Source organism: Neomonachus schauinslandi, chromosome 1 (genome assembly GCF_002201575.2).
Source record: "Neomonachus schauinslandi chromosome 1, ASM220157v2, whole genome shotgun sequence".
Classification (NCBI taxonomy): Eukaryota; Metazoa; Chordata; class Mammalia; order Carnivora; family Phocidae; genus Neomonachus; species Neomonachus schauinslandi.
Genome location: NC_058403.1, coordinates 70,410,048 through 70,434,484, shown reverse-complemented (window position 1 = coordinate 70,434,484; position 24,437 = coordinate 70,410,048). Strand labels below are relative to the sequence as shown.

At 33.6% G+C, this 24,437-nt stretch overlaps 1 protein-coding gene across 12 annotated transcripts in view; it reads left to right on the top strand.

The window, feature by feature from the left end:
• The window catches only part of DLG1 (discs large MAGUK scaffold protein 1), a 259,668-nt gene that overhangs the window by 221,865 nt on the left and 13,366 nt on the right, over positions 1–24,437 (top strand). For 4 of the 12 annotated variants that reach the window (XM_044919872.1, XM_021692592.1, XM_044919880.1 and 1 more), the window contains 6 exons: positions 1,536–1,605; positions 6,753–6,786; positions 13,477–13,518; positions 16,043–16,093; positions 16,992–17,093; positions 17,335–17,507. In XM_044919872.1, coding sequence (XP_044775807.1) covers positions 1,536–1,605; positions 6,753–6,786; positions 13,477–13,518; positions 16,043–16,093; positions 16,992–17,093; positions 17,335–17,507 — 472 coding nt within the window. Of the gene's footprint in view, positions 1–1,535; positions 1,606–5,961; positions 6,062–6,752; positions 6,787–13,476; positions 13,519–14,425; positions 14,462–16,042; positions 16,094–16,991; positions 17,199–17,334; positions 17,508–24,437 lie in introns of those variants that run through there. The other 8 variants (XM_021692593.1, XM_021692589.1, XM_021692590.1 and 5 more) reach the window with 4 other exon arrangements.

The following is a 24,437-nucleotide window of genomic DNA, read 5'->3' as shown; positions in this document are numbered from 1 at the left end:
TTATGTGTGCCTGCAACAGATGAGAAATACACTGACTTTGGTGGAAAAAGATTCTTTTCATTTTGTATAAAAATTCTGTAAAGTTGGTTTTTAAAAGTGCCGCAAGAGACTTAAGACCTCTCTAAATTTCCAAATTCATAAATAAAATTATAGAATATAATTTTTCTTCCATAAGCTACGTATGAAACCACAGCTAATTATGCCATCTCATTCTTGAATGTATTCAAAACTTGTATTTTCTTAAATAGAACTGTCTCTTTCTTAGACCTCTTTCCTTCTAATAGCACAAGGAATTGTAGTTACTATAGTTCTCAGCTCTTATTCAGGAACAGTATTTACAAATAAACACAATTTAAGTCACTCAGCTACTTAGTGAACAAGGTAACGATGAGAAAACAAAGCCATTTTGAGTTGTAAACGTTTACTCACTAAATGTTAGTTTTGCAATGCCCTCAGTAAGTGCCTAGGCAAAATTACAAATTAGTTAACATGTTGTGGACTCTCTCATCATGTCATGGATTGTTCTAGAATAGTAAAAACGAGTTTTAAGTCCATGACTGCTAAGGTTCTTCTGTACCCTCAGTAAAACTGTATCGCTAGATAATGAAGAAAATGCATTTATTCATAGACTATTTTGGTAAGTTTTTCTGCTATATACTAACATAATTGCTATGTTGAAATTAAGGATAAAAAGCTTAATTGACCTGAAATTTTACAAAGTTCATATTGGTATTACAATCTACATGAAACATTTGTTTTGATGTAGTTTTGTTGGCTTACTTATTTTGAATAGTTAACACTTTAACATGGTTCAAAAATCAGAAGATCTAAAAGCTATACAGGCTTCCTCTTAACCTTGTACTCCTGGCACCCTTTTCATTTTTAGAGGGATAACTAAGGTTACCAGGTCTTGTATATCCTTCCACAGATATTTTAAAGCTCTTTAGAACTCTTTTTGTATACTATAATTGGTTACTTCATGTATTTACACAAATCTATCACTGGAGTTAAATTCGATTTTTGTATTTCCCATTTTTTAATGAAAATTTCAGAGCTACAGAAAATTAAGTACAAGAAGAAGAATAGTACAAGGAACACCCACATATCCTTCACCTACTTTCACCAATTGTTAACATTTTGCCCTGTTGGCTTTCTCTCTCTTATGCTTGATTTTTAGCATATATGTATGCCCCATGCTAAGCTAATATTGAAACAACAATAACAAAAGAAACAAAATCCAGAAAATTACAAAACTCAGAAGTGGTTCCTCATAATAATTTCAGTATAATTATGGAATGTGAGTGCATCTATAAGTACACATGTACTGTATTTTGGTACTTCACAAGTGGTTTTGTTTGGTAATGAGACCTGTATTTCATTTTCAGAAATTACAATTTTGGGATACAAACCTAGACAGTTACTGAAGGTTTTAGAATATAAAAATGCCCCATACTAGAGTATCAGTTCTGATGATTTCTAATTAGACCCTTAGATATTTTGGTATACTTTAAAAATAGCATTCTGTACTTTGACAGAGTTGAGAAGAAAGAACGAGCCCGATTAAAAACAGTGAAATTTAATTCTAAAACAAGAGGAGATAAAGGGGTGAGTATATGAAATGTCTTTTTCTAGATATTAATAGTTGAGAATAATGGGCTTTTTCATAATTCTTGCTGGAACTACACTATTAAAATTAGAAGGATTTTGCCATAAGAGTTAACTATCAACAGCTCTTGCCGTGATGCTTTGTAATAGTAGATGCTGAAGTAAGTAATTTATTAAATTAAAGCATTCATTTTATAAACCTTTCCAGATTATCAAAACTGTCATTTGATATATTCTTAACAACATACTTTGGTGAGGTTATTTTTACAAGTGAAATAAATTCAGCCTTCAGATGTCCAGTTAGAAACTTGTATGAATCATGATAGCTAATTTAATAATGCATCTTCTCAGAAAATATGCCCAGAATATTATTAACTAGGTCATAATGTGAGTTTTTATTTCCCTCCTTCATGCCTAATATAATTTATTAAGAGAATCCATGCTTTAAATATTTGAATCAATATGAATTTTTATTTTGAGGGAATAAAGAAAGGGACAGTAGAGGAAGAGTTTATATAAAGACGGTCAAGAAATACTTCTAAATTCTTTCATATATAATTTTAAACATGTTTTTGTTTTCATTTTAAGTTCTGCTTGAATCTAATGGATGCCAGTAGATGAAAGAGATACTGCAGGCTTTGTCCTGTGCTATGTGTATAATTAATACAATGGAATATTGTAGTAATAGCCTGAAGAAATAAACTAAACACATATGTTGCTTTGAGATACTATTCATAGGAATGTTTTATATTTGTTTTTTTAATCTAAAGCAAAAGTTTTATACATCTTTTGATCATATTTCAAATGAATGTGGAAAGTTAACTCAGCAAATTAATTAATCCTATCATCTGTGCTTCTCTGATAGCACTAAGCACTCAAAGGCTTAAAATATAAGATAAGCAATATCCTCGATCAAAGAAATTAAATCTAAGTAAATTGTATAATGTATTCAATTATTTTAGAAATGATAATTTCCTTTAAAATTGCAGCTTTCAGAAAATAAAAAATTATGTAGTGTGACCTGAAGCAATATTTAAAAGAGAAATTTGGGGGAGGGAAAAAATCCCAAGTAACAGGATTTGAAATCTATACAGTGCTTTTTGTGCTTGTTTTATACATGTCCTTAAAAATAACTTAGTAAAATACATAAAATACACTGTCAGTGTATTGAAAATGAGGTTGCATGTTATAACTTTTCTTTCATACTGTAAGAAGTTAACTGAATTAACAACATATTTAAATCTTAGTCTTGTTTGTTGACTGTAACCAACCTTATACACAGTCACTGTGTCCTAACACAGCACCAAAAGAATGCATGATACTGAGTGGGGTAAAAATACGCTTGCCATTGATGCAGAACTGCATTTCTTTCTGTACTACCATCTCCCATTCTGAGTTCCTCTTTTCCTTTCCTTACATGGTGGTTTATGGACTTATTTCCACTGCAGACTTATAACATTTCAGTTTCTCATTAACATTTTTAACATTCATTTAGCTATTTTGACACACCGCATATAGAAATTTTATACTTTATATATATATCATGATTTTGTGATATTTTATCAGTTCTTATATTTATTACACTATCTCTCTTGCAATATAGCATTCATAACAAGTAAATAGAGTATTTTGTATTGAAAATGTAGACAATCCAAAGGTAGTATATTTCTTCAGTTTTGTGTTTTCCCTACACATATTTATCTTCTTTGCTTTGTGCTATTTTCACTTTTAATAAATTCTTCATCTGGAGGACATTAAATGTAATAAAATTAATTCTTTTCTTAACTAACAGGCATTTCTTTCTGTCCTATATTATGATATCTTTATGATATCTCATTTTGGCTAATTGCTAAGATATCAAAAATCAAAACATTTTAAACTTCATGTTTCTTTTGGTTGTTTGCTGTGAAACTGACTCTGGCCACTATATATGCAGTAGGAGGGATAAATACCTTTTATTAAAAACATAGCAGTTTTATTATATACCAGAAAAATTATTACTAAATTCATTGATGATTTTCATGAAGAAGGTTTAGTCCTTCCCTAAATTAGATTATCATAAATTTTTCTCTATTGAAACTTAAGTTTTCTTCATTTCTTTTCTCTAAAATTTGTATCCAAGCAAAGATTTTTATTTAAATAATGCTACGTGACAGTTATAAGTCCAAATTTCTTGACAGTATTTTTCTCATCAACTTAATTTTTAACTTCTGCTTAGCGTTATCAGAGCCTTCAAATTTTAGGATTGAAATCAAGACAATCTGTTGGACTAACGAACTATGAATTTATTAATCCTGAATTATTGATATGAAAAGGTAAAAATAAAAGTTTAATCTTGTTTTTGTGTTAAGATTCCCACCAAAACAAATCCTTTCAAATAATAGAGTTTGACCAAAAATTACTTAATCTGCCTCAGCACCTTAATTGCCTGGCATCACATGCTTAAAAATACAAGCATGTCAAAACATACCTCCTGGTGTAGATATACTTCAAAATAATGATAGCATTTTATGACATTGGATTAAATTCAAGAAAAGTCAGAACAGATTTTTTATCCTTTATATTGTTCCTGCTTCAAAAAGTAATAATTCCTAGTGTCATTGGTAGGTCAGGCCATTTCCTTCAAGACATGGATGTCTGTGACAGATATTACAAAAGAAGTTATCCCTCTTTAATAACATCACCTTTCTTTATACAGCATAGTTTTAAATCTGTGAAGGCACAAATGGGACATTGAAAAAGGGAAAAAATCTGTTTCCAACATCTGTGTAGTAAGGGACATCAGATCAGCTGTGCAGCTCCTCCATAGCAGTTCTGTATAACTGTTAGAATCTTCAATGCCTTTTTGGCTTCTAGAAACACCTAACTTTTCATTCCCTATTCAAGATATGGTGCCAATGAATTAAATCTGGTTCCAGTTTATTTATACTTTTAAAAATAGATAAATATAGTAGAGCTTAAAGACAAATAAACCAGTTAGGATGGCATTCAAGTTGGCCAGGAGAGCTATTGACTCTTCTTTCTTGGTGGGATAGCATCGATAAATCTTTTGCTGGATTCTGTGTGCTTGATGGACCCCTCTTAGTTTTCTTCTCATTTTCTGATTCATACTATAAGCATTTAGTTATCTTTTTTCTCTTTAAAAAAAAAAGGGCGCCTGGGTGGCTCAGTTGGTTAAGCAACTGCCTTCGGCTCAGGTCATGATCCCGGAGTCCCGGGATCGAGTCCCGCATCGGGCTCCCCGCTCAGCGGGAAGCCTGCTTCTCCCTCTGCCCTCTTCCCTCTCGTGCTCTCTGTCTCTCATTCTCTCTCTCTCAAATAAATAAATAAAATCTTTAAAAAAAAAAAAATTTGGTTCATTTTTTTTAAAAATTCAATACTTGTAAATTTTTCTTTTTTTTTTGTTTTTCTTTTTTTTTTTTTTTTTTTTTAAGATTTTTTACTTATTTGTCAGAGAGCACAAGCAGGGGGAGTGGCAGGCAGAGGGAGAGGGAGAAGCAGGCTCCCCCCTGAGCAGGGAGCCCGAGGTGGTACTCGATCCCAGGACCCTGGGATCATGACCTGAGCCGAAGGCAGTCGCTTAACCGACTGAGCCACCCAGGCGCCCTTGGTTTTTTTTTTTTAAGTCAGATTTTTTAAGATTTTATTTATTTGACAGAGAAAGACACAGCGAGAGAGGGAACACAAACGGGGAGTGGGAGAGGGAGAAGCAGACTCCCTGCCGAGCAGGGAGCCCGATGCGGGACTCGATCCCGGGACTCCAGGATCATGACCTGAGCCGAAGGCAGTCGCTTAACCAACTGAGCCACCCAGGCGCCCGCCCTTGGTTTTTTTTAATAGTGACTTTTTGTTTATTGGAGCCACAAAAGGGGGAGGGAGGGAATATGCTCAAGTCAGAGGAAAATGAAGATTATTACCTACTGCATAAAAAATACTTGAATAGCCTAGAATAACAATTTAAAATAACTTCTATAGAGCACTTCATACCTGGGAATCTTCTAGAAAAATATGGATTGATAACAGATATTAGTTGGTTTGTACTATAGTAGTAGCTAATTTGAGTTACTCTTCAAGTAGCACTTACTCCTTATTTCTAGGTATTTTTTTTTTATCAGGTAGCACTTATTCCTTATTTCTAGGTATTACTGAATTACACTAAATTTTTAAATATTTTAAGTTGAGAAATGTTAGAGGAGTTAATACAAAGTTAGAAATTCACTTTGTGATTAATAAAATTCATATACAAACTGCACACTGTGGTCACAAGAGTCAGCTTCCACAGAGCTGCTAGGCTGGGCCTTTTGTACACACAGATAGTAGACATCCCTTTGTTTTGCCCCTCCTTCTCTTCTTCAGCAGTCATTCAATGACAAGCGTAAAAAGAACCTCTTTTCCCGAAAATTCCCCTTCTACAAGAACAAGGACCAGAGTGAGCAGGAAACAAGTGATGCTGACCGTAAGTATGTGGATCCAGTGGTCAACTGAAAATAAATGTAGAGGGACCTACTGCCCTGCAGTTGGTTGTTACCATGGAGACAGTTTCAAGAGCTGCAACAGGTTACCAACTGTCTTAACCAGGAGGAACTTAACAGACATAAATTAATTTGCATACCAATCTTAACTTTTTCTGGCACCTTAGGAATTCTTAATTTAAAGTTAACAGTATTTTTAAGTTATGTGTTTAAAATAGAATTATTTGATGTAAGGGTTCTTAGAAGAAACACTTAAAATGCTTTCAAAGACTATTTTAAAGGAAAATTAGATACCTGAGAAGCTACTTAATGATTTCTAGGTATAGCATTGACAATCTTGGATACAAATCTTCTGGAATCATTCCATTTTATCCTGTGTCTTCAGGACATGTAGACAATCTGAATTTTACTTTTAAAATAACAGGAAATAATACCAAATTTTGCTTCTCTACCCTAAATCAGCCTCTAAGCTAGAACTTTGATTCCTTTAGTACATTACATTCAGCTGCTAGCTTATTTCAAACTTTCAGAAATCTACAAAAATTTTCTAAAATATGTACACCTGTAATGGTCTTGGAACTGTCTCTTATTGTAGCACCAATTTTATGCATTACTGACAACTATTTTCTTTGATTATCTTTTTATTGCTTGCTCTCTGGGAACTACTCTCTACAGGAGATCCCTGACGACATGGGATCAAAAGGCCTGAGTAAGTGATCAAAATACTCCCAAGTTATTTTTTAACCTCCATCTACAGACCTACCTTTTTCATATACATTTTGAGATTCATGGTAGCGCCTTTCTGGCATGAGGAGGTATATGATTTAGATTGCTTTTAGACTTTTCATATTAATAATGTGCTTGGGATTTTTATTTCTATAATACATACCTTTTGTTTTTCTAATGCTCCATTTTTCACATGTCATTTGAAAAACTCATAATTACGTTTTCCTTTTTGTAGTTTTTATGGCAATTACTTTTGCTAGGGATTTTTTTGAGCTTTTTAAAATAGTACTACCTGCCTACATTATTAGAATGTAGAAACTAATCTTGCAGTTTTATGTCCACCGGGTTTTTTGTTAAAACAAGTTAAAATCACTTTGATTCTGTGTTAGAAAAGCATTGCTATAATGTGAAACTAAAATATAATGAATCTTAAGTTAATAGAAAAGAATTGTGGACCTCAAATTCAAGTAGCAGTTGATGTAGGGGGATGGAAATTATAGATCTCTTTTTCAAGGAGGTTGTAAATTATTTAAAGAATTACAAGAAATATTTTCCTTTGTTTTTCCTTTAACCAAGATGTCAGTGGTTTTGGGTTTGTCTTGTTCTTTTTTAATTTTCTAACTAGTACTTAATCTTCATATGAAACTTGGTACAGTCTGGTATATAGGAGTCATTCAGTAAATGTTAGAGTGAATGGATGAAACAAGTCATTTTTTAGCAAACAAAATTTTAAATTTAGGTGTTCTCAAATTGATTATATATGAAAGTTTACCGAATATTACTAAGTTATTTTAGGTGACAGCGACTCATAGAAGTAATCTCTTAGGCAAAAGTTTTTTCCTGGATAGTTCTTTCTATTTGGATTATTAAGCATATTGAAAACTTACTTTTTGTAATTTATTGGTCATTAAGGATATAACCAGTATCAGGGCACTTGGGTGATTCAGTCAATTAAGCATCCAACTCTTGATCTCAGCTTGGGTCTTGATCTCAGGGTCATAAGTTCAGGCCCCACATTGGGCTCCATGTCCAGCATGTTAAAGAAAAAAAAAACACACATATATATATATATATGTACATATAAAACCAATATCTTTTAACTTTCTAAGATCTACGTTAATAAACATATTTCATAGAGGTTTTTTCCTTGATTTATGCTAACTTTATACTGGACTTTTAATCTAAAGTATAGGTACTTTTATTTATTTTTTTTTTTTTTAAAGATTTATTTATTCATTTGAGAGAGCGAGAATGAGAGAGAGTACATGAGAGGGGGCAGGATCAGAGGGAGAAGCAGGCTCCTCGCCGAGCAGGGAGCCCGATGCGGGACTCGATCCCGGGACTCCAGGATCATGACCTGAGCCGAAGGCAGTCGCTTAACCGACTGAGCCACCCAGGCGCCCAGTATAGGTACTTTTATTTCAACCTTAACGATTAAAGGTTTGTATTAGATTGGAGGCAGTATGCTTTATATGTAATTATTTCTATATAGACACACTTGGTTATTTTTGCCTGTGCCTTTTTACGATTCCGCAAGAGCCACAAATTTACTATTACTGGTGGTACCCTTTTTTAATCTTTTACCTTTGGGGAAAATAATCAGTGAAAATCTTTAAAACTGGAAAATATTTCCATAGATTCTTAATGCTATAGAATTTATTTTGAGAATGATGTGTTTCAGAGGTGGTATGATTCAGCATAAAAAAACTCACAGATTTTTATTATCTGCTAAATCATTATAGAGACCTGTGGAAAACTCATTGGAAAGAAACTAAATGGACAATTTGTTTACTATATTGATATTGTTATGATGGATGATAATTACACCTTGGCCACATCTTATTTCCATCTCTCATTTTGACAATTGGGATTTGAGAAGAGAAACAAATGAAAAATAGTAACTGATTATCAGACAATGTCCTTTAGAAAAGGATTTAATTTTCTGGACAGAGACTTAAGATCCCTTGAATGATGGGTTTTGTGCTTCATCTCACAGGAACTAAGATAATTTATTCACCTGGTAACTTGATAATCAAATGAGGGAGACGGGAAGATATCAGTAAAAATTCTAAACCTGGATAAAACAGATGACTAACAGTTGACAAGGTGCCAGTTATTATACAACAGAAAATGCTGGGAAAAGGGTGGTCAGGGATTTTATTCGTAGCCTCAGTAATCTATATTCTAAAGTTCCAAATACAGGAAATAAACTAAGCAGAATCCTGTGAGATTTTAATAGAAAGAAATAAGTGTGACTCATATAGGTATTCATCAAGCCTTGTTGAAACAGGACTCATGAAGGGACTGAGAAGAAAAGGCATAAATTATTTCAGAGAAACAAACCTGATGAAGAAATGGAATAACACTGAATATCAAGAAAGATGTCCATCGACATGTAATTTCATATAACCTGTGAAAAATAGGGTATTTAATTGAAGAGGAGAGAAACAAAATTGTGATACCCTGAACACTTTTCATAGACATGAACTCAGTGATTCTACAAAAGAGAATCAAATAAATCATTGATTTGCCCTGTTGAGAGTAGAGGAAACAATGAGAGAATTTGCCTTGCCAATCCTAATTTTGACTAACAACTAACTAGAATATGATGGAAGTGTGAGAGAATGCAAGTAAATCGTCATAGCTTGTGAAAAGCTAGAAATAGAAACGTGTACAACTTGTATATCTTAAGGCAACTTTGAAAAAGGTGAAAAGCAAAAATGTAAGATTCCTTTAACAGAGAACTAAAAAGAAATAGTTCAGGAGGGGCTGTGTAAGGTGCTCAGAAGTGAAATCATGATACACAGTTTCAGACGAGGTTTGTACCTATAGCTCAATGTTTACAGCTTTCCATTTTGTAGAACACCTCAAAAACTCTGTCAGGCACATAAGAAAGAGATACGTAATGGGAAGCCTTTCTTCTCATCTCAAAGACTTACAGAAATAAAGTTGTGTGGGGCGCCTGGGTGGCTCAGTTGGTTAAGCGACTGCCTTCGGCTCAGGTCATGATCCTGGAGTCCCTGGATCGAGTCCCGCATCGGACTCCCTGCTCGGCAGGGAGCCTGCTTCTGCCTCTGACCCTCCCCCCTCTCATGTGCTCTCTCTCTCTCATTCTCTCTGTCTCAAATAAATAAATAAAATCTTTAAAAAAAAAATTAAAAAAAAAAAAAGAAAGAAAGTTGTGTGGAGTTCTTAGATGCCAAAACCAGACTTATTTTTATTTGTATAAAGAATAAGTGTAAGAGTAGTACTATTGCTTAAGATGGGTGATGTGTAGGTAGTAGTTAGGGAGAGCAAAGAAAAGGCATATGATACCTTCTCAGGAAGAAATGTTTGATTAGAAAGGGGAGACTTGGTTAGATTTGAAGTGGCTGTGGTCATCAAACATCATAAAATCAAAATTAAAACTTAAAGAATATACCATGTATGTCAAAGGGATAATATCTTTACGAATTTCTAACAGATCAGTAAGAAGCAGACTAATTCTTCATTTGGTAACTGAACAAAGGATGTGAGAAGAATGCTCAAAAGATAACAAATGAAATGAGTATATAAAATACTTAATGTCCCCAGTAAGCAGTAAACAAAATGATAATTTCTACCCATCATCTTGACAGACATTTCTTTTAAAGGAGAACCCAGTGGTAGAGTTGTATGAAATGACTAGTTTTAATATATTAACATTATGCATATCTGGAAAAGTGTATCTTTTGACCTACTAATTCCTCTTCAAGGAATTATCCTAAGTATGTAGTCAGAGATAGAGATAAAGGTTTATGTATCAGGAAGTTTATTTTAATTTTATTGAGAAATTACAGTCAAAAAAATTTGAAACCATCCTAAAATGTCTTTATATTTGGGAAGTGGTTAATGAAGTATGATTTATCCGTATTTTGTAATATCATATAACCATTGAAAATCATATTAAAACATGACATGGGAAAATGCTCATAATATAAATAAAAAAAAGAACATGAAACTGCATATATTATCTAAGACTTGTAAATAAACATATATTTAGGGCTATTTTGAATAGTGTTGCTTTGAACATTCTTCCACATGTCTTTTGGTCAACATATATATGTCTTTCTGTTGGGGAAATACCTGGGAAAGGAATTGCTGGGTCATACATACATACATCTGTGGGGCTTTAGTAGTTACTGCCAAATAGTTTTCCATAGTGGTTGTACCAATTTCGCCACCCTCAGTAGTATATGAGTTCCAGTTGCTACTTACCTTCTCTGTGTTTGGCATATCTGTTTTTGGGTTTTTTTCATTATAGCCATTCTGGTGGATGGTAGAGATATCTGTTGTGGCTTTATTTTGCATTTCGCTGATAAGTAATTACAGGGGAAAATTACAGGGAAAACTTGAACACCTTTTTATATGTTTACTGGATATTTGAATACCTTTTTTGGTGAAGTTTCTTAAAAAATGTATTTTGGGGGCGCCTGGGTGGCTCAGTTGGTTAAGCGACTGCCTTCGGCTCAGGTCATGATCCTGGAGTCCCGGGATCGAGTCCCGCATCGGGCTCCCTGCTTGGCAGGGAGTCTGCTTCTCTCTCTGACCCTCTTCCCTCTCATGCTCTCTGTATCTCATTCTCTCTGTCTCAAATAAATAAATAAAATCTTTAAAAAAAATGTATTTTAATTATCAAGAAGAAAGCATTTTACCTTTCTAATAAATACTCCCGCATAGTGATGATGTTATTCCAAGGGCCGTGCTTTGAATAGCAAAATTTTATTGTAGTTACATATAAGGATACGTGAAAGAACTTGAAGAATTTGATTGCATAACAGCTATCGGTAATCTTAGAGAACTTGAGATGAGTAGGAGAAATCCCCAGAAAAGACAGAAGAGATTTGTAGTAGCTTTAACTTTTTACTGTATAACATGCCAAATATATTCAATAGTAGAAAAATAGTAAATTAAAGCCTGCAAGTATTCATTTACCCAACTTCTGTAATTGTCAACTCATGGTTAATTTTGTCTCTTCTATACTCCCACTTACTCTCCCCCTTCACTCCATTGCAGTAACTAATGTTTCTCTCTTTTATGTATTAGAGATTGTAGAGTACAATACTAATCCTAATAGAAATTTATAAGAATTTTTTTTTATGTGTCGTTCCTACTTTGGGGAATGAATTTTAAGGAAATAGGACAAGAGATTAAAAAGTTGTATAAATGAAGACATTCCTAATTATTGATGTTGGTGGAAAACAATTTAAAGCAAAGTAAGATGTCTGAGTAATAAGTAGTAAGGTAAATTATGATTTATCAGTTCAATAGAATATTATGCAACAATTTAAAATGATTGTTTCGAAGTACATTTAACATGGGAAGAAATTTTTAAATACAGACTTTTAAAAAACATCATTTTACATGTGCTTGTCATATGTTATTCAGTCTTACAATTTTTAATGTCCCTGCTATATTTAAAATATTTATAATCATAATTAAGAAAGTTATATCCTTACACCTGAAACTAATCCAACATTGTATGTTAACTATACTGCAATTTTAAAAAAGGAAGAAAGAAAATTATATCTTGTCTTTGCAGGTTAGAATAACAGATTTATTTTTCACCATGACAGCAGTTCAAGAACTATTATCTTCATTTGAAATCTTACATTCTACCATTCTCAGAACTTTTCAGTAGTGCATCTTGATTTTAGGAGACTCTGTGGGTGGTATGGTACAGCAGATATTTCTCCTCAAGCTGTTTTCTTACCCTTTAAAATTTTTTTTCGTTTGCCTCACATAAGAAATTTAGATTTCACTTTCTCCTGTGGAAAATTTTGTTTTTTAGTTTTTATAATTTATTTTATTTTATTTTATTTTATTTACTCTGGAGATACTTATTGAGAGAACATTCAAGATTACATTTACATGGGAAGAGTACCTGGTGTTTATGGAACAATCAAGTTATGAAATGGGGTCACTTTCAAGGAGAGACCAGGCAATTTGCAAGTAGATGTATTTGCTTTATCTTTTTTGTTTTGCAAAGCAGCCATTGTCAATTTTATCAAAACAGAGCTTCTCAGAAATACTAGTCTATTTTAAAATACAGTACCACCTTCTAGAATTCCCTTCCGTTTGACTTTTTTTTTGGAACATATGCATCTGTGACATCTAAAATGTTTTATCTGTATGATCTCAGAGACCTGGATTTTCATTTCTCTTCAGGAACAAGAAAGAAGCTGAACTAAAAGCAAGATCACTTATTTTTTTAAGATATCCCTTCATTAAAATGGGCATCTGTTTGCTCAAATATAACTTGTCTCTTTTGTTGGTCATTACTGTTTCATAAATTAAATGGTGCCAACTGCATTTTCTCCTTTTGGGTTCTATGTCTACATTTGGACTAATTTAGGATCACTTTGCCTTCTTTGTCATATTCTACTTGATTATTTTCCGTAGATTTTGTTCATAAACTGTGTTGTACAGAAATGGAGCATTGTCCTTAATTACATGATTTCTTTTCTTCCTAATTCATATTTGGGGAAAAAAAATTTTTCAAAGAAAATCAAAAATGCTTTTTAAAAATTCTTTGAGTATGTGTATTTATATCTCAACATTTTGTAATGTCGCCTTATGTTTATTTTGATAATTTGCTTTTTTAAACTCATAACACTGTGTTTTCTTTATTTTTTCCATTGTCCTGCAATTTCAGAGCATGTAACTTCTAATGCCAGCGATAGTGAAAGTAGTTACCGTAAGTGTTTTAAGTTACTTTTCTTTTGTAATCACAAGTAATATATATCCTTTGGGAGTTTTTTGTCTTAGTGATATATTCTAAAAACTGAATATCAGATGCTTAACATTTTAAAATCAGAGAGAGCCAAGTAAAATTCTGAATTGAAAAATAAAGTCATACTATGTACAAAAGTTAACAAAATTCCAAAATTCCAAAATTTTAATAAAACTCTAAAATCCTCTTTACAAACAGTGCTATTTGTGTACATAGTACGTGTGTGTGTGTGTGTGTGTGTGTGTGTCTTTTACAAGAAAATATCTAGTTAAATGAGGGGTGAACTTGCATTTTGCCGTTTTCTTTAGTAAATCTGTTTTTTATATGAGCATTAAAATGTTTTTCAAGGGGCGCCTGGGTGGCTCAGATGGTTTAGCATCTGCCTTAGGCTCAGGTAATGATCCCAGGCTCCTGGCTCAGCAGGGAGCCTGCTTCTCCCTCTCCCACTGCCTCTCCCCCTGCTCATGCTCTCTCTCTCTATCTCTCTGTCTCATATGAATAAATAAAATCTTCAAAAAAAAAATTTTTTTTAATAAAATGTTTTTCAGTAATGCTAAATTACAGTTAGCTTTATTTCCTTTTTTATTCTTTGTCACCAATAATGATCTAGATCAAGTTATTGTTTACTACCAGCTTCTGGTGAACCTAAATGATGAAGGAAAAATTTTCAACAGTTGCTCATACAATACTGATTTCCTTTTTGGTGTCCTTATGTTACATTTTTGCTCTTGTTAAGTGAACTATACAAGCATCTGGAGTTTTTTAATAGATTTGGACATGGGGGGAGTACATAAATATTATCAGTTGTGGTTCCTTAAAAATTAAAATTGCTTTTCTAACTTTTTTTTTTTACTGCTGTCTAATATGAAAGTAATCTTGATTACAGATGAGTATGGCTGCTCAAAAGGTCCATCCTGTTAATATCAGTCTCTGATATTTTTCATGTTGACAATATATACTTTTAACCCTCATTTGATTGGTTGTTATTTTTTGCATAATAGTTACATAATGATTTTCTTTTTTTGGTGTGGGAATGTGATTTCTTGTTAGTGTTTTATTAACATACAATCAGAACTCACCATAGAGTAGTTGAGTAACTTTCTAGACTTAAAAAAAAAAAAAAAAAAAGAGGTAATGAAAGTATATACTGTCTGTCTCACCATTTGCATGAATTGTTAGGTGTGGAATATTCAAATTGCATGTTTTTGCTAATATGTAAACCCTGTTTTACGTACAATATTTTTAAAAGCAGCTTGTTAGGTATGTTTTTTATATATTATGACAATAAAACAGTAAAATACGCTTTTAAAGCAGGAAAGAACACTTTTAAAGCAATGAAATACACTTTTAAAGCCAATATATGAGTTTAAAAGATCTACAGCTGCATACGTATGATATAAACCAGTGCCATATTTAGTGAAAAAGTTGTTATAGAATCTTGATAATCAAGGAGAAAATCCTCAAGTATGTTATCCAACATTGATTGTTTTCATTGAACCACTTGAAGTAACAGTCCTTCCTAGTTTGTTCTCTATACGTGTGTGTGTGTGTGTGTGTGTGTTAAGAACGAATTTTTAAGTCTTTCAGTTCCTTTTGCTGAGTCAAGATACAATTTGTAGAGTTTTATATTGACGATATTTTAAGCTCTAAACCTTTAACTTAATCTTAGAGGATTTAACTTCTAAAGTGCTTTCAAGTCAAAGCAAAATATATCTTATTTCATTTGCTATCTATGTGATTCATAGTTGGAGTGGGAAGGGAAGGATTTAGTTTTATCCAAAGCTTTTTTTTTTTTTTTGAAGATCTAATTGGCTTTATTAAGCAATTAATGAATTGTGCAGCATCCCATTCCAGCAAGTAGAAGGGAGCACCCTTATCTAAAGCTTTTTAAATTCATTTTAAATGTTATTTTTTTAATTGAATAAATGAATTATTAGAGCAATTAGTGAATTTTCTTCATCAGTGAAATAGTGACAACAGTTTTACCTTTACATTACAATTTTTTATTATAGTTATAATTATAAAAATGTATATATATCCTGTTAAATATTACATCTGGTGGGACCGAAACATCAGCATATTCTTAATAGCAGTAAATTACATAAATACTCACATATGTAGAACTTTTCATTAAAGTACTTATCTTTAAGAGACTTAGTAGTTCTTAGCTTATAAATAAAAATTAGTATCACATACATGACGTCACAAATGAAGGTTTTAAGCAGATCTAATGATAATTTAAAACACAGGATAACAGAAAGGTAGTTGTTAAATAGCATATTTATATTGTTTTTACATTTATCAAACTTATCCTTATGACTTCATAATTTGCTACCTTTTTAACTTAATCTTGCCATAAATAAAGTACCTTTTTCTACATCTTTGCTATTTTCTGAGGAAAGTCCTAGCAATTTATATGTTATGTATGAAGAATTAAATTAGCATTAGTTATCTTAATAGATTTTCTCATCTGTATTTTGACTAATAGGTGGTCAAGAAGAATATGTCTTGTCTTATGAGCCAGTGAATCAACAAGAAGGTTTGTGAAGCCTATTGATGTTTTATAATCTTCTAGAAAAATATACCTCTTAGTTTAGAAAATAGGTCTAACTCCTACCTCAAAATAATGTTTTATTAGAATTTTGTTATATTTTTTTCTGTAAGTATATATACAGAAATTTGCTATATGTATTTTATGAAACATGGTTTTAGTTCACAGTATGTTGAAATCTAGTCATTTTATATTGTTTTATAATGCTGTTTTATTTCCTAAGCAACTTATTTCTAGTGCTCATGGTAGTGTCACTGTCCTTCAGTGACCCTTGTTCAAAATTTTGGAAACATCTTTGATCTTTCTGTTTTTCATCTCCCTTGTCCAGTTTCTAGGCCCTATTTATCTTCTCTCATATCTTCCTTGTTTATAATCTTCTTTTCATCCTTCCTACCATAATGTTAATTCTGGTTCTTACTATCAATCTCCCTGTTTCTAACATGATCCCTTACAATCCAGTGTAAGGTGTAATCCACTTCTATTAGATCATCTTTCTAGATCACGACTGTGATTATATCAACTCTTATGCCCAGTTTCTTTTTTGCCCTTCTTTGATCTGCTTCCTAACAATTTCTACTTCAAAAAGGATCAGTAAAACACTAAACTGTGTTTTCTTATTTGTAATGAGGTGATATTAGCAATGTATAGAAACACTGCTAAAATTCTGAATTTAACTTGGTTGAGTTATCAAGTGTATGACTTCCAACAGGAGACTGACTTGTTTAAGATCTTAGTAAAGGTTTATAAACTGGCAAGTTAGGCATCATTGATGGGAAAAGAAAAAAAAATTTTTTATAATATTTAAGGATACTTTTGTTCTCTGGTCTGAAGTACATTGATGTTTGTTGAATATTTATTCCTTTTAACATGCAGTTTATCTTTATAGTTAATTATACTCGACCAGTGATCATATTGGGACCTATGAAAGACAGGATAAATGATGACTTGATCTCAGAATTTCCTGACAAATTTGGATCATGTGTTCCTCGTGAGTAACCCACATAAAAATTGTTAATTATTGCTCTTAACATTTTGTCATCATGTGTGGTAAAAGTAAACATTACCATTTTTTAATGGTTTATACTAAGTTATCAGTTATTCCTCCGTACTATTGTCCCTTTTTAAATTTCAGTTAATTGCCATTGTGTTGAACTTTACTATTATTGAGGCAGAAAATGGATTTGTTGTGTTTAATACTAAACACTTCCTCAAGTTATTTTCTATTAAAGATACAACTAGACCAAAACGAGACTATGAGGTAGATGGAAGAGATTATCATTTTGTGACTTCAAGAGAGCAGATGGAAAAAGATATTCAAGAACATAAATTTATTGAAGCTGGCCAGTATAACAACCATCTATATGGAACAAGTGTTCAGTCTGTGCGGGAAGTAGCAGAAAAGGTAAGCACCAGGGATGCCTGGCTGGCTCGTTTGGTAAAGCATGCAACTCCTGATCTTGGGGTTGTAAGTTTGAGCCCTATGTTGGGTGTAGAAATTAGTTAAAAATAAAAGCTTTAAAAAAAAAGAAAAAGGCACCAAAGTGATCCCAGAATATAGTTTCTAATCTGATTGCCTTCGACAGTATAAAAGAATGATGGAATAGAAACTTCTAGTTCATATTTTTGAAAAAATATAGATGTTATAGCATTGATCATTTTTAATATTTATTTTAATATTATGAATTTATTCAACTGAATATTTAATTGTGGTGGCTTAGAAAAATGCATACAAAATGAAGTAGATCAGAGGTACTAGGTGGCTCAGTTGGTTAAGCATCCGACTCTTGATTTTGGCTCAGGTCATGATCTCAGGATCATGAGATCAAGCTTCACATCAGGCTCCACACTGGGCATGGAGCCTGCTATTTTAAGGTTCTATACATTTGCTAGACATAGACCTTGTATTTAGCAATAGCTTTCTAACATCTAGCATAATTAAAGAGCTAAGACCAGTAGTGTTCATCAATAAAAATGAACCAGATGTTCAAGATAAGTGTAGTTGCTCCTGTACAGAGACTAGATAAAAATTTCTCCTGGAGAGTCATATTTAATTAACAAGCGTAAAAAGTACTCAGCAGTACTGTAACAGCAACAGATTTTCTTAAAACACCCTTCAGAGTAGTCTGATGATATATTAACATTGGGTTAAAGCAGTTTTATGGTGAAGCCAAAACATTGGACTCCAGACACACTGCTATGCTTAAATTACTTTTTGGGCCTGGAAAATAAACATCAACAAATTGTCTTATACCTTTAAAACTAGTAGTTTAAGACCCAGTAATGGAATACCTATAAAACATAAAGCAGTAATTCAGCATCTCAGTTTTCCATCTGTAAATACTACTTTTTTTGTATGAGAGGTTTGGTTAGCTCTGATCAGTTTTAAAAATTGAAAAAATGGAGGTGTCCAGTGATGCCAAGAGTTTGGGAAAATAGGAAATCTTAGATAGTGGGGATATAAATTAATAGAACTTCTTTTGATAAGAGTTTGGCGCATACCCTATGACTCAAAAATTTACTTTTTTTTTTTTTTTAAGATTTATTTATTTATTTTAGGGAAAGAGCGAGGGCATGAACAGGAGAGGGAGAGGGAGAAAGAATCTCAAGCAGACCCCACACTGAGTGTGGCGCCTGACTTGGGGCTGGATCTCACAACCGACCTGAGCCAAAACCAAGAGTCGGATGCTTAACTGACTGTACCACCCAGGTGCCCCTCAGAAATTTACTTCTTGGTATCTAAGTAGAAATTTACTCAAGAGGATCATGTATAAAGGTGTTCATGGTAGCTCTTTATAATAATGAAAAATTGGAATCAACAAAGGGGAGTCATAATTATTACTTACTCATGCAGTGGGATATGGCAGCTAGAGTGAATAAACTATAATATTCACTAATATTATCTACATTAATAAATCTCAAAAAAGAAGATATACAATATACTATTTATATAAACTAAAGTAACAAAACAGCCTGTATAGTTTATGGATACATATTTAGTAAATATAAAAACGTTCATGGGAATGATACACATCTACTTCAGAAGTATACATAGACACTATACAGTGGTTTTCCTTTGGGAGGCGAAGGAAAGAAATTGTACCTTTAGCTTTATTTATAACGTTGTATTTCTTTTAAATTTTTTTAAAAAGTAAAACTGCATCGTCATCCTACCTGAAAGATAATGTGCAAACTTCAAATTACTGACAAGTGGAAAAGTAAACACCAAGTCACAGCAAGTTATTTCTTTTTTTTTTTAAGATTTTTTTTTTTTTTATTTGACAGAGAGAGACACAGCGAGAGAAGGAACACAAGCAGGGGGAGTGGGAGAGGGAGAAGCAGGCTTCCCGCAGAGCAGGAAGCCCGATGAGGGCTCGATCCCAGGACCCTGGGATCATGACCTGAGCCAAAGGCAGACACTTAACGACTGAGCCACCCAGGCACCCCTAAGATTTTTTTAATTTGACAGAACAAGCTGGGGGAGCTGCAGGGGGAGAAGCAGGCTCCCCACTGAGCAGGGAGCCCGATGTGACCCTGCATCCCAGGACTCTGGGATCATGACCTGAGCCGAAGGCAGGCACTTAACTGACTGAGCCACCCAGGTGCCCAGCAGCAAGCTATTTCTTACACAAACCATGTAGAGAAGAAAATACCAGAAAGTCCCACAAAGTAGAAATATTACAAATAATACTCTGATCACAAAGCAGTAAAGCTATAAATGATTAGAAAATCAAAAACAGGCCCAGCAAACTAGAAACTTTAAAACTGTTAACTCTTAAGTGAAAGAGAAAATACAAAATAAAATTACAGATTTTCTTAATAATGAAAACAGTACATACCAGAATCCATGGGATACATTTAAAACAGTGATCAAAGGAAAATTCATAGCCTTAAAAACTTCCAGGCAAAAATGATTAAGAGTAAATGCCAGGTGTAAAAGCCTAGAAAAAGAGAAAGGGAGGACATAATGTAAATAAAAACAAATTATGTGATAAGCAGAAGAAAGGAAATCATAAAAATCAGAAAATAGGAAAGCAATACATAAAATAAGTGAAACCAAAAACTAGTTATTTGAGAAGATCAAAGTCCTTGATAAACCTTTAACCGGACTGATCAGAAATAAAAGGAGAAAAGGCAACAAATTACCAATATCAGGAATTAGAGAGATGACAGAATTTATAAATATTAAAAGAAAAATCATAAAATCATCTCTGTAGTTCAGGAAAAGCATTCAGCAAAATCCAACACCCATCAGAAACATGTCAAGAATATCCATTTTTACCACTTTGTTTTCAGCATTATAGTAGAGGTCCTAGCCAGTGCAGTAAGTTCAAAGGAAGTAAGAACAGTTGCCCAGATTGGAAAGGAAGAAGTAAAATTGTGTTCATTTGCAGATGATATGATTGTCTATGTTAAAAATCTGATAGAATCTACCCAAAAAACTACTAGAATTAATAAGTTTAGCAAGAATGAAGGATACAGTATAATTCATTATACAAAAGTCCGTTGTATTCCTATGTACTTAGACCAGTCATAAGTTGAAATTTTGAAAAACAACATTATTTACAGTGGCATCAGAAAATATTAAATACTTAAGAGAGAAGTCTAACAAAAGATTTACAGATCAGTACACTAAGAACCACAGAGCATTGCTGAGAAAATTAAAGACCTAAATAAATGGAGAAATATATCATGTTCATGGTTTCTAAGCTTTAATATTATTTAGACGTCAGTTGAACTTTTAGACTTAGTACAACCCCAATAGAAAATGGCATGCTAATTCTAAAGTTCATAGGAAATGCAAAAATTTAGACTAGCCAAAACAACTTTGAAAAAAATCGAAGATATGAAGGACTTATAGTACTTGATTTTGAGACTTATAAAAATAACAATAATCAAGATAACTATGGTACTGGCATGAAGACAGACAGGTAGATCATCAGGACATACTAGGGAATCCTTAAATGGACCCACAGTATATATGGACAACTGTGGACAAAAGTGCAAAGGCAGCTCAGTGGAGAAAGGGATAGTCTTGCGGTGCCTGGGTGGCTCAGCTGGTTAAGCATCTCCTTTTGGCTCGGGTCATGATCTCAGGATCCTGGGATCGAGCCCTGCATCGGGCTCCCTGCTTAGCAGGAAAGACTGTTTCTCCCTCTCTCTCTGCTGCTCCCCGTGCTTGTGCTCTCTCACGCACTCTGTCAAATAAATAAAATCTTTTAAAAAGAAAAAGTTTTTTCAACAGATGGTGCTAGAACGATTGACTAGCCATGCCTCACATCATATACAAAAGTTAACTAAAAATAGGGCGCCTGGGTGGCTCAGATGGTTAAGCATCTGCCTTCAGCTCAGGTCATGATCCCAGGGTCCTGGGATCGAGTCCTGTGTCGGGCTCCCTGCTCCTTGGGGAGACTGCTTCTCCCTCTGCCTCTCTCTCTCTCTCTCTCTCTCTCATGAATAAATAAATAAAATCTTTTAAAAATATTTAAAAATAGATCAGAAATGTAAAGCCTAAAACTAAAAACTTTGTAGAAGAAAACATAGAAAAATCTTCATAACTTTGGGTTTGGCACAGATTTCTAAGATAGTATACCAAAAGTACAATCCATAAAAGAACCATCTTACTATCTGTATCCTTTTGGTCCCAACTCTACTAAGTGAGAATATAAAATGATACAACCACTTTGAAAAACAGTTTGGGGGTGCCTGGGTGACTCAGTCAGTTACTCATCCAAATCTTGATTTCAGCTCGGGTCATGATCTCAGAGTGAGATCTGGCATCGGACTTACACTGGGCATGGAGCCTGCTTAAGATTCTGTCTCCTTCTCCCTCCGCCCCTCCCCTACCTACCTGCCTACCTACCTACCCCCATGTGTGCAGGCGCTCTCTAAATGAATGAATGAGATTTAAGAAAAACAGTTGCCTAGCGTATGATCCATTTCTGGATATTTACCCAAGAAAAAAGAAAGCATAGGTCCATACAAAGATACCTATAATAACGGGAGACCAGTGGTTGCTTGGGAAAGGACTAGAGGGAGAAGTTTCAAAGAGGCATGAGGAAACTTTTGAGGATGACTAATATGTTTATTATTTTGATTTTGATGATGATTTCAGGGTATATACACATGTCAAAACTTAAATTGTGTACTTTAGGGGCACCTGGGTGGCTCGGTTAAGAGTCTGCCTTCAGGGCGCCTGGGTGGCTCAGTTGGTTAAGCGACTGCCTTCAGCTCAGGTCATGATCTTGGAGTCCCTGGATCGAGTCCCACATCGGGGTCCCTGCTCAGCAGGGAGTCTGCTTCTCCCTCTGACCCTCCCCCCTCTCATGTGCTCGCTCTCTCTCATTCTCTCTCTCAAATAAATAAATAAAAATCTTTTTAAAAAATTTTAAAAATTTAAAAAAAAAAAGTCTGCCTTTAGCTCAGGTCATGATCTGGGGCTCCCTGCTCAGGGAGTCTGCTTCTCCCTCTACCCACCACCCCATTCATGCTCTCTCAAACAGATAAATAAAATCTTTTTAAATTTTTTTTTAAATTGTATACTTTAAATACATGCAGTTGATTGTATGTCAGTTATACCTTAATCAAGCTGTTTAAAATAAAAACTGACAATCCTCTTGGTGCTTTGAGGGGAAAGAGCACTTACAACTTTAACTTTATCCTTGATGAACTACTTAAATGTTTTGTCAACTCACATATACTTTTTACAATAAATATAGTTAATAAAATGGTTTTTTAAAGAATTTGAGGTAGAACATAGAAAAATAGAAGGTCTAGAAAAAATTAACACAATAGACAAACCATGAACTGACCTGATTTTTTTAAAAAAGGAAAAATCACAAATAATAGAAATGACAAGGGGACATACCATTGAAATATTATGAAATCATAAAAGACTATATCTTTCTATAAATAAATTTTTTAAAACTTGGTTGTGATGGGTAATTTTTTAGAAAAATGTGGTTTACCGAAATTGACCTATTAGAAATGGAAAATTTCTTTAGAAGAAATAGAGCAAGTTATCAAGGAACTACCCCACAAAGAGCACCAGACTCAGATGGCTTCACAGGGAAATTCTACCAAATCTCAAAGGTTAGATTGTTCTAAAGCCCCCATATACCGTTCAAGAGCCATTCTTTTTATGAAGCAAGTATAATATTGATATCTAAGCCTGCTGGAGACAGGAAAAATCATAGACCAATATCATTTACAAATATTAATGCAAAAATGTTAAATATTTTTAGTAAACAGAATCCAATACCATATTGCAAAAACAATACACTATGACCAAATGGGATTAAAGGAATTTAAGGTCAGCTCAAAGTTAGGAAATTAATTAATGTAATCTTCCACAATCTAAAGAAAAAAATCATATATCCATAGATGCCTAAAAAGCTTTTGGTAGAATTCAGTACCCTTCCTGGGAGGAGAAAAATTCAAAAATACAGAGATTGGTGTTATATTTTTAAAAAGGAGAAAGAGATTGAGATGGATGAATGGAATCCTTAATAGGAGAAACATGGAGCAATTCCATTATTGAGGAACAAGGCAAGGATGTCCATTATCTCTATTGCTATTCAACATTCTACTCAAGGTATTCATTGTACTTGAGGCATTAGTCAGTGCTGTTAAGACAAGAGAAATCAATTAGAGGCATAAAAATTGAGGGGAAAAGTAAAACTATCTCTATTTCAGATAATAGTATATATACCTGGGAAACCATACAAAATCTATCACAAAATATCGTAAAATTATTTTGTAAAATAAATTATAAATTCATTATAAAACTAAAGACCATTATAGGGGCGCCTGGGTGGCTAAGACGGTTAAGCGTCTGCCTTCGGCTCAGGTCATGATCCCAGGGTCCTGGGATCGAGCCCCACATAGGGCTCCCTGATGAGCAGGGAGCCTGCTTCTCCCTCTCCCTCTGCCTGCCGCTCCCCCTGCCTGTACTCTTTCTGTCAAAATAAATAAAATCTTTAAAAAAAATAAAATAAATACCATTATAAAATGAAAGATACTTTAAAAAACTAGAGTAAGGTTAGCAGTATATAAAATTAAGATGTAGTGCTCGTGGGGCACCTGGGTGGTTGAGTCAGTTGGGTGTCCAACTCTTCATTTCAGCTCAGGTCATGATCTCAGGGTTGTGAGATCAAGCCCTGCTTTGGCCTCCGTGCTCAGCAGGGAGTCTGCTTGAGATTCTCTCTCCCTCTTCCCCTCCCGCCTTGCTCTCACTCTCTCTGTAAAATAATAAATAAAATCTATAAATAAATAAATACACCTACTAAATTGAAATTGTTCATTGAAATATACTTAAGCCCTTGGATTACAAAAT